Source organism: Zasmidium cellare, assembly GCF_010093935.1.
Source record: "Zasmidium cellare ATCC 36951 unplaced genomic scaffold M409scaffold_54, whole genome shotgun sequence".
Classification (NCBI taxonomy): Eukaryota; Fungi; Ascomycota; class Dothideomycetes; order Mycosphaerellales; family Mycosphaerellaceae; genus Zasmidium; species Zasmidium cellare.
This window is the reverse complement of record NW_022986998.1, coordinates 228,389-239,230: the sequence shown is the minus strand read 5'-3', so window position 1 is coordinate 239,230 and position 10,842 is coordinate 228,389. Positions and strand designations below refer to the sequence as shown.

Sequence of the window (10,842 nt, the reverse complement as noted above, 5' to 3'; positions counted from 1 at the left end):
AACAACTCAAGATTGAGGTATTTTCTGACTCAGACTTTGCTGGGGATCCTGGAACTGCAAGATCTACTACTGGATGTCTTGTCAAGATCTCTGGAGGACCTGTATCTTGGAAATCAAGACTGCAGAGAGAGGTGGTTCTGTCAAGCACTGAAGCAGAATATGTGGCTTTGACTGAAACCTGCAGGGAAGTCAACTGGCTTAAGAACCTGCTCTCTGAGCTACAACCATTGCTCAAAGATCCTCCCACCAAGTTCAAGGTTCATGTTGATAACAAGTCAGCTATCTGTCTTGTGGAGAATCATGAAAGATCTGGCAGATCAAGACACACCAACCTGAGAAACCACTACTGCAGAGATCAGTATGAGAATGGTGTGATTGATGTTGAGTACATTGAGACTGCAAAGCAAGAAGCTGATGCTCTCACAAAAGCTGGAAAGACCAACCAGCTGCTGTGATACAGAAGCATGGCATTGCGTGCATACTACACTCATTTGAACATTCCCTTTGTGAACTGGAGACCTGCAGTTTGGTGGCCAAGTGCCTTTTCATTCTGTGATGGTATGAAAATCAAAACTCCACACACATGCCCTGTCCTGGGTATCTCAAAATCAAACATGAGTAGCTCCTCCCTGAGCCTGCTTTTCATTCAACAAAAGAAATAAATCAAGAACCCTTGCAGCTCCCCAAACTGCATCTGGCCAGCAGACTCAAGGAAAACAACATGCAGGGCCAGTGCTGCAGAGATCACCACCAAATCCACCAATCCTGAACTCCAGATCTATCCACCACGAGGATATCTGTAGTTCTTGCCCATGAAGTCCCTGCCATTCTCAAACTTCTGATCAAAAGCCAGCTCAACAGCATGTACAGCAGCCCTTATCTCAGCCTTGTACTGCTCATATCCGGCAGTTGAGGAGTAGTTGAAGTTGATAACAATCTGACCACGACGAGAGCCATCTCCTGCAACCTGAACCTCACGAGCTGCATTAATGCGCACAGAGTTTGGCTGTGGTGCACCATCAGACTTGTTTGAATCCTCAGACACAAGCGACATGTCAGACAAGGATCTCTTAAGCCCAGAGTCCCTGTCCTTGCCCTTGCTCTTTCCCTTGAGTTCCTTTGGAGTCCGTGGAGCAGGTGTGTAGCCAGAGGTAGAGCAGCCAGAGTACTGAATCCCAAAAGCACAGTTGGTGCAGGCATTCTGAAAGCAATCCTCTCTAGCAGCATTCTGGATGGGAACCTTGTGACAAGCTCTGAATGGCCGAGCTCCAGCTATTGGAGGCTGGCACTTGCTGCAGGAACTGGCACCCTGAGCCACAATGGCATTTGATGCCTCAGCCAGAATGCAAGGAAGGTAGCAAGCACTCCCATCCAAGTCGAAGGTAGAGTGACCACGGAAGAGAGGAGTCTGAGTGATCTGAATGGGATTTGGGTTTGTGGCGTCAAAGAATGCCATCCACTTGACACTGGGCTTGTTGCGAGCCAAAGAGAAGTCCAGATTCCGGTTCCAGGCCTCCAGCATCTGCTCACACCAGGCCTGATCACACTGAACAGAGTTGAAGTTCAGACCATAGGCATTATTGACCACGGCCTGAAGCTGTCCATTGCTCATCTGCTGAGCAGCCATGACTGAGCTCAAGTCAGTATTCAACTCACAGTCACAAGCCACTGATCCATACCTTGGCTCTCAAGAGAGAGAAGTTCTGAGAGTGTCTGAAGTGTTGTGAAGGAAGTGGAATGGTGTTTGAATGGTGTGAAGAGTGTGGAATGGGTATGTGCAAGAGAGAGAGTTCAAGGAAGAAGAAGAACTCTTTTATGGGCAGAACTTAAGATCAGGTGATTGCCAGCTTAACACACTGAAGGTTCAAGAGATTGCGTGGCAATCCATGTGATGCCTGACCTGCTCATGAGCATTCTGAAGGGTCATTTGCTTTGTGATATGGTCACTGATAAGGTCACAAGGTCACATAAATGGCTCAGACACGTATGACAGCAATCAGACAGCTCAAGAAAGAACTGTCTGTATGCTGAGGGGGAGTGTTGTGCCTGGGGATCACGTGAGTGCCAAGAAGGCCACATCTTCTGAATTCACAGTCCTTGTAGATACCTGCTCCCGTAATCAATCATCTATGAAGGCCTAATAACCGCTGCACAACAAGCCGGCAGACCTTCCTTCCTTCCTTCCATCCGGCTAAATGCATAGGGCGTAGTGGAGCTCGTGAGTCAAGATTCGGCATCCAGTGCCGACATATATTGGAAAATCGCCATCATGGAAAAAGCTCTTTAAGAGTAACCTGACTCCTTCTAAGACACTCAATGGTAAAGTGTACTTCCAACAATGTCCTCAACAACAACAACCATCACCAACCCCTCCCCCTACGAAGACATCCAACTCCCACCCTGGCCCTCCTCACGACCCCCCTCCTCAACAAGAACAAGAGCAGTAGCAGAAGAAGAAGCCTCCAACCTCCACCCCATCCAAAATGCCCTCCCACCAACCGACGAGGGCTACCACGCCTGGCTCGCCCTCTTCGGCGCATTCCTCTCCAACGGCCTAATCTGGGGCTTCGCTCTCTCCTTCGGCATCATGCAAGAGTACTACACCTCCCACGAACCGTTCACCTCCCAAGGCGGCATCGCGGCCATTGGAACGACCTGCACGGGATTGATGTACCTCACCATGCCGGTGTATCTGTGGATTTTCCAGCGCTGGCCGAGATGGAGACAGTATGCTCTCTACGCTAGTCTGCCCATCGTAGCCGCGAGTTTGATTGGCGCAAGCTTTACGGATAAAGTCTCCGGGTTAGTGGTTACGCAGGGGGTGCTGTATGCGATTGGAGGGAATGCGTTGGTTATGCCGAGTATTAATTATATCAATGAGTGGTTTGTGAGGAGGAGGGGGCTGGCGTTGGGGATTGCGATTGCGGGCGATGGGACGGGGGGTGTGATTATGCCGTTGATTCTGCAGGGGTTGTTGTCGAAGGTTGGGTTGAGATGGGTACGTCTTCGTCTTCGAAACCACTCTGATAGTCTTGCTGACAATGTGTAGACCCTCCGCATCGTCGCCGCGATGATCGTCGTCCCGGCTGCTCCGTTACCCTTCATCCTCAAGCCTCGCCTCCCGGTTTCATCAACCCATGTAGCGCCGCCTGTCGATGCCTCGTTTCTTCGATCACCGCTGTTCTGGATCTTGCAGGTCTTCAACGTCGTCGAGGCACTGGGCTACTTCCTCCCAACCAACTACCTCCCTTCCATCGCCGAAGCTCTTGGACTCAGCTCGACGCTCGGGTCTCTCACGGTCTTGTTCGTCAACTTCGCCGCGGTGTTCGGTTGTATCGGCGTGGGAGTTCTGGTCGATCGATTCGACGTCACGACTGTTATGCTCGGAGTCAGTATCTGCGCAGGTCTCGCTGTATTCACAGTCCTCGGCTTCACAACATCAATCGCGCCGCTTTACGTCTTCAGCGTCGTGTACGGTCTGACTGCAGGCGGATATTCGACAAACTGGGCGGGAATGATCAAGATCATCCAGGGGAAACATGATGGTGCTGACGCCAATTTGATCTTTGGACTGTTTGCTGCCGGCCGTGGTGTTGGCTCGATAGTCAGTGGTCCCTTGTCTGAATCTTTACTGGAAAGCGCGAAAGGGTTCTCAGAGTCAGCAAGTTCAGCGTATGGCAGTGAGTACGGGAATATAATCGTTTTCGCTGGCACGACGGCCGTGGCGGGTGGGCTTGGCTGGTTTGTGAGAAAGGCCGGTATCATGTAGATATAAGTTGACTGTCAAAGGTTACATACTGTACAAGTCCTGTCGCAGGCTTCATTCCAAGTCTCTCTTTCGTTCTGATTTACACAATGCTCACATCGTCGACTCCGTTGTTTAGTAGATCGGCACCTTGAAAGCTGGGAAGGTGTAGGTCCAGCTCTCGATCGAGGCATTGTCATCAACGCAGTCGAAGCTGGTGCTGTTGCTCTGCCACAAAGGACGCTTAGGCCACTGGCAAAGCTTCTGCACCTCGCCTTCGTAGGTTCCAGAGGAGACGGTGGCGTTCAGGCGAGATGGCTTGATTCCATTCTCAACCCAGTCGATTATGGTTTGCATCTTGTCCTGTGGGTATGGGCCGGGTTGAAGGGTGTTTGAGCCGCAGTGCGCCGCGCCGGGAATGAGGTAGAATTGGTACCAATCGTTGAGCGCGTCGAGAGCCTCCGAATCGGAGAGATTGCCGTACATGATGGACTTCACAGACTGCCAGTAATGAACAGAGGAAGCAGCTGGGATCGATGGGTCGGATTCGCCGTGGTAGTGAATCATCTTACCGCCAGAAGATTGGAATGGGGTGAGGTCTGGGAGGGTGGTCTGAAGACTGTCGAGGTACCTGAAGTAGCCAATGCTCATCCAGTCGACCAGGGTGTCGTAGGTGACGTTGTCGAGATTCTCGAGGTTGTCGATGTTGAGCAACTGGACGAATTTTGTGACGTATTCGCCTCCAGTAGATGGGATGCTCAGAGACCAAGACGAAGTGGAGTTGTCCCAAACTCCGTCCGCATCGCTGAGGTCGGAGCCAATCTGCCAGGAAAGGTATGCACGCTGGCCAGCAGAGTTATGGAGACCATCGTATACAGCCTGTGCAACAGCCACGTCTTCTGCAGTGACAGTCCCGTTCTGGGCAGGCTGGTATCTGGACGAGCTGCCTGCGGCCGCCTGGCGCTTGACCTTGCTGAAGCCGAAGCCGAGTGATGTGCTAGTCTCGGCAGCACAGTAGTAAGACTCGCCGATAATGGAGCTGAGGTTGAAGTTGAGCATGCAGAGGTCTGTCCGGCTGATGACACCGTCGGTGCGGCCATCCAGAGGGTCGCAGGCTGCGATGGTGGCGTTGACAATCTTTTCCAAGGCGCATGGTGGAGCATAGTAGCCCATTGTATGCTCGACTGTGGCAGGGAAAACGTGATGAACTTGCTGCTGTGCAAATCGGAAGGCCGGGGCGCCTGCAATAACACCGTCGTATTCCTCACCCCATCTCTGGACCTGGCTCATGCCCTCGCGTCCACCATCCGAGCAGCCTATCACAAGTCAGCTAAGAAACTTCAAAAGAATGTATGAGAGAGTGACTCGCCCTCGTAGTAGGTGTAGACCTTCGTATCGCTCGACAAGCCGTAGAACCCTTTGGTGACCTCCTTGCTGACCTTCGTCATTTCGCCCAGCGCTTGGTATGAAAACATGTAAGTGGCATCCCAGTTGATGGAGCCATTTCCGTACAGCACCACCTCGTCATAGCTCTGATCGAATGCGTCGTACCCGGCAGAAGTGGCAGCACCAACAGCACCATATGCAAGACCTCCAGTGGCATCGCTGGAGAGCGAGAACCCTCCTCCACCGGCGACGTAGTAGCGGTTCTTGAAGGTGGAAGGCTCTGGGAAGACGATCTTCAGAACAACCTCGTCACCCTTACCGGTATGGGTGTAGGTAACGGTCGCGTTGCAGTAGTTGTATGTCGTGCTTGTGGTGGAAGTAGTGGTGGTCATGCCGCCTCCGGTGGTGGCATTGTACACAACGCTGGCAGTGACCGCGGACGGAATCAGGTCGATACCAAGGAGGGTTCCGTTCGATGGGAGGGCAGCTTGGATATTGGAAACAGTGCAGACGTCCGCCAGAGAGGTTGCATTAGATGCGGCTCCGACTGCTGAGGTTAGAGAAGCAGCAACAGCTGCGCGAGAGAAGCGTCCCATCTTGGATTGAAGTGAACGAGAGTACTGAAAGAAAAGCCAATTGCAGACCAACGATAGAAGCCATCTTCAAGTTATAGATGCACATACCTTGCCAGCAGGCGTCACTGTGTCGGCGCAACTACGATAGAAGAGCCATGTCGGTAATGCGGCTGATCTTTGGAGTTCGTCATGCGTTCTGTCGAATGCTCTGGCTTTCTGTTTGAAGTAAAGCAAGCTAGGTGATGAAAATCCAAATGTGTAGTAGTCTGGGAGTACAGCCTCGTGGCGACGCGATGTTCTCTGCGCATTCGGCGCATTCACCGGCAGGCCTCTGACGAGGTAGGTGTTGTGTCAGGTCCATCAAGTCATCTCCGTGGCTTTGCCGAGGAGAGGTCTCTGGGCGATTTTCCAAGACCGTGGCTGGAGTGGTATGATTTTGCTGAAAACGCCCAGATTTAACGCCGCAGACTCGCACGAAAACGGAGGGTAGGGAAGGAGGCTGTATATAACTTTTCAATCGCCTTGCGCACGAGCCACTTGCGCAGATGACTACGTGGTTGAGCCGCGCAATGCTGGAAGAGCTTCGGCAAGGTGGTCGCACCTTGCGTCGCCACCACTCTTTCGCCCTTCACAGCAATTCCAAGAGAGCGATAGTCAGATCATGTCGACAGCAGGTGAGAAGACTTCCGACGCTGTCGCACATCTACAGCGCAAGCTCGTCATGGCCGGGGAAATCTTCCCATCGCTCAGCAATGGCTACGAGGCCGTGACGCCAGCAGCGAAAGACCGACTGATGCCAACGAGCTCAACCCGGAGAGACATGTCGGCGTTCCCGTCGTTGACTGTGCCTTTGCTCGGAGGTAAGGCCCAGACGCGGCCACGATAGTCGTCCACGGAGCACGGAGGTGCGGTTGTTGTTCGGTTTCAGGAAGCAGATGATGGGCACAGGTATGAAGATTGCCGAATTCGAGGTTCTCGTATCGGCAGTCTCGTTCTCTTGGAGGTCCTGGCAGCAAAGAGCCCATATAATGGCGTTGGCGTCTCTCCGATGATATGGAGTGAATGACAGATGCGTCGAGGTCAAGGTGAGGGGAATTTCGTTTCGAACGGTCTGTGGTCAACACGTGCGTGCTCCATTGAACGCGCGAGATTCGCGCGTCTTTTGACTTCAACGTTTCGTCAGGATCTGAAAAGGAGTAAACATGCACCTCGAAACATGGACATGCACTCCCACTCTGTTCTTTCCAGAAACATAGCAAGATGACTGTAGATAACACACCGTCTACTGACTCGGCCAGCTTGAGGGCACACGGCAACGAGCTGTACAAAGCAGGCAAGATCGAGGAAGGTGAGCGCGTCTCGAAATCGCGACCCGACTAGCACTCAACTTTGAGACAGCCATACCTTTGTATCAGCAATCTGCTGAGCTTGCCCCGTTGGATCCGGCCCCATTGTCCAACCTGTCAGCAGCCTACTACGAGCTAGGCAATTACCCGGCATCAGTGACCGCATCTGATCAAGCGCTAGCTCTTCTTGAAGATGAGGCGAAAAGGCAGAAAGTCGCTGCTCGCAAGTCGAAGTCACTCGTGTACTCGTTGAACTACCAAGCGGCCATCGAAGCCCTTGGCTCAGTGTCAGGCGACAATGACAACGCAGACACTGTCAAGGCTGTCCAAAATGCCATTGACAGCCAAGCGTCCGTGCAGGATTGGGTTGAGCTACGAACACGTCTTGTGAACGAGCTACCACGATGCAAGCCACAAATGTTCGTTCGATGGGGGCCTGCGTCAGTGCAAGCACTAACCGCTGGCAGTCGAAATGTTCCAGAGTACTTCGTGGTCGGCCACGATGTACCAGACTCACTCTACGACAGATCGCTCCTGAAAACTGGCAGGGACAAGATATCGCTTCTGTTCGCGGGCATCGGCGATTCTCGAAATTTGCATGCGACATTCCTCTCTTTCTTCTTGGACGAGTCCCAAGGCAAGCTCCCCATGGACAAGGCTTTCCACATCACCATCTGCGACCACAAGCCGGCAGTCATTGCCCGAGACATTCTGATACACGGAATCATCAGTGAGCTGGCCGATTGTGGGGATGACTTCGAGAAGCAGATCGACAGCTTCACCATTCCTCTGCTGTATTATCTCTATCTGTCGCCCATCATGCCTGATGCGTTTCACATACTTCTTCAGAGGAACATCACTCACCTAATTAAAGTTCTGGAAGATCCACAATTCCGGATGAGGACCCTTTATGTACCACAGATGTACAGACCGGCTATACTCAAGATCCTTCGAGAATGGCAACACGAGGCGGGTGAAGAGTATCACACAGTCCGTATGCGTAAGGAGACGATTCGACAACGTGCAAAAGACCGTGCGAGTCTGGAGTTAACCATGATGCAATACCCTGAAGCGTCCACTTCGATACACAATCCTCCTGAGGGCTGTGAAAAAGAAGAAGCGTTCTATCGTAATACGGGTGTTCTGGTCATGAATTGGACTAGCCATAACAAGGTTCTAGAGACTGAGCTTCAGAAGGCATACGCAGACTTTGATCCCAGGAACCCAAACGCCCTTGACACAAGCTTTCTCGACGTGGTTGATGCTTCCTGGAAGACAAACCCGACGTTCATTGATCTGGAGTGGCAGCGAAATCGAGAGGACTCCCATGCCGATACCTGTATTGGCCATGATCCTTTCCGATTTGGACATGAGTTGAAGAGCGTAGGCATGGCAGCACCTGAGAAGCAAGGCCTATTGAACTACTTCGGCTTCTGGCTGACGTTCGTTGCAAAAGGCCTTACAGCAGTGAAGTCACGACTTCGAGTCGAATGCTGCATCGGCGATATCACTACCGTCCTGGAGCAGATCCGGATCGGCGCAGTCGGACATAGAACGCCTATCCCAGTCCATGAAGGTCAGCAGACTGCACGCAGCGACACGTCCAAAATTCACTCTGACCTTGCTAGGGATGATAAGTCCGCAATACAGAAACCCCAGATCAAGGCCGACCATCAGCTGGACGATTTCCCCAAGGCGTACGACCGCATCCACCTGTCCAATATTCCTGATTATATTGGCGGTAGCTTTGCTACCTTCCTCTACGCCATGCCCGTCCTGCACCCGGGCAAACAGTGCTATTCCATGGCAAATTGTTTACGAAACCCTCCGCGCTTCAAGACGCATGTCCATTTCAACCACGAATATCTCGCCGGACTCTCATCTCCGTGGGATCTGGTCAAAGCTTTCCAAGTCCGTATGGAAGACATTGAGCAACCTGACGCACCTCTAATCTTGAGCGACTATACCAAATGGCACCGAAAACCTGTCTCGCGGAACCTCTCAAGCCTCTTGTCTCGAGAACAAATTGAGCTCTGGCTGTTCAGATTCTTCCTGAAGATTAGCATCCCAATGACGCGAGAGATGCGCGAACAAACGCTCATATATTCGCCTCTGAACCTCACAGCAATCGTTCGCCTCTGTGCCCATCTATACCACGTTGGCTATCCCGCGCATTGGCTCAGCGGCGTGCTCGAGGAAATCTGCTCTGGAAAGATCAAGACCCGAGCTCGTCCACCACGCTCTGACCCCCTCACGTTCGAAGAGACGAAGACCAGTTTCCCCCTTCTTTCCCAGTCAACCGCGCCATTCGCTACCGAGTTCACAACATTGCTGAGCATGTCGCAATGTACGCTACCCTTTGGGATCCTCTCACCGCACATACCTCCCATCCATCTTGCGCACCAGTACAGCTTCGTCTTCCCCGAGGTTCCAGATATTGTTGCCGAGACGCCCGTCTTCGTCCTCGTGCTCTTCTCCATGCATCAGCTTCCAAAAGAAGCAGAGCAGAGAGGCATGCGGAAATTTCTGTTGAGCGATGAGACAGGTTCCAGGACGGAAAAGGGGCGGATTGCCAGGGAGGAAGGCATCCATGTTATATCGACTTGGCAGTGGCACAGGCAGGAGAAGAAGGCGACCTTCTGGCTTCGAAAGGATGTCTTTGAGGCTCTCGATCATTCCACATGGGGCATCTCCATCTGGAGAACCGATTCCTGGTTGAGACAAGCAGGACCAGAGCTTCTCGTCGATGTGGTAGACGAAGGGCCGTGGATCTCTAGCCAGAGCAAAGAATACTAGCTCTGGGCGACGAGCAGTGCGAACTTCGATATAGAACGGCTCTACCTTCAAGACGTTTGGCGAGGTTAGACGTCCAAGATCAACAAAGGACCTTGATGGCGTGCCAGCTGATGAGCTATATGTTCAGCTTGAGTCCCATTGAGGAAAATCTGCGCCCGACAAATAATAAACATTGCAAAATCAACCTCCCCTACATCGCTCGCATCGCTATATGCAAGCGGTCAAACACGGACTGGCACGCCTACGCTTCTCTATCAGCTACCTGTCATTCCGGCTTAAATCATCTCCACAAGTTCTGATTTTGTAGATGATGCCTGATCATTGGCCTCCAGACTGGGTCTGCATCGCTGGTGGTCTCTCACAGCGAGCGATCTAACTGCATTGAAACGCGTCATTTCTATTCAGCTGCGGCGGAATGACCCCAAGAACGCAAATTGCTCGAAAACACAAGCGGCTCTTTGCAATGCCAATCAGGCACATTTCCAATTGAGTTTGCGGGTATCAAGCTGATGTATCACGTTGCAGGTAACCATGACACCTAGTCGAAGTGAAACACCAGGGCTGACGACATCCGTGGGCCCGCCCAGCTTGCAAAAGTTCCGTGTCGGCAAGCAGTGGAAGGAGCCCTTAATCGAATAAATATCCTTCACCGGCCCGTTTGCGCATAAAGGCACGATGAGTATCCAGTCATACCACCAATTGCCGCGAACGACGTCCTTCCATCTATCCAACATCAAGTCGGAGAAGTCGCACAAACAATCATGGCGGCACAACTTCCCGTGGAAGCTTTGGCACCGTCTCACGACACTCGAAGCCAAACAAGGTCAATACACTCAATTTGCCTCTTTCGTTTGTTACGCCGGGTCCGAACTTCCAGGCAAATGCCTAATTTTGCTCCATCTTCGCCCGTCAAGGATGGCTGTGTTTCTGACAGACAGGGCTCAAGGGCTCGGCAAAAACGGCAACTGCTTACCATCAGCCTCGTCCATGGATA

At 52.2% G+C, this 10,842-nt stretch overlaps 3 protein-coding genes across 3 annotated transcripts; 2 read left to right on the top strand and 1 right to left on the bottom strand.

The window, feature by feature from the left end:
* Window positions 1-2,338: 2,338 nt before the first annotated feature.
* On the top strand, window positions 2,339-3,769 carry M409DRAFT_29723 (uncharacterized protein; the record flags this gene model as incomplete). The annotated part of the gene is made up of 2 exons (XM_033809597.1): window positions 2,339-2,998; window positions 3,050-3,769. 2 exons carry the CDS (start codon window positions 2,339-2,341, stop codon window positions 3,767-3,769), a joined length of 1,380 nt encoding a protein of 459 aa, XP_033660801.1.
* A 111-nt stretch (window positions 3,770-3,880) lies between these two features.
* On the bottom strand, window positions 3,881-5,727 carry M409DRAFT_70788 (uncharacterized protein; the record flags this gene model as incomplete). The annotated part of the gene is made up of 2 exons (XM_033818894.1): window positions 3,881-5,061; window positions 5,115-5,727. The coding sequence occupies 2 exons, from the start codon at window positions 5,725-5,727 to the stop codon at window positions 3,881-3,883; spliced, it is 1,794 nt and encodes a 597-aa protein (XP_033660800.1).
* A 1,239-nt stretch (window positions 5,728-6,966) lies between these two features.
* Window positions 6,967-9,848, top strand: M409DRAFT_29720 (uncharacterized protein; the record flags this gene model as incomplete). Its single annotated transcript, XM_033809596.1, has 3 exons — window positions 6,967-7,054; window positions 7,105-7,471; window positions 7,520-9,848. 3 exons carry the CDS (start codon window positions 6,967-6,969, stop codon window positions 9,846-9,848), a joined length of 2,784 nt encoding a protein of 927 aa, XP_033660799.1.
* Between the last annotated feature and the right edge of the window lie 994 nt (window positions 9,849-10,842).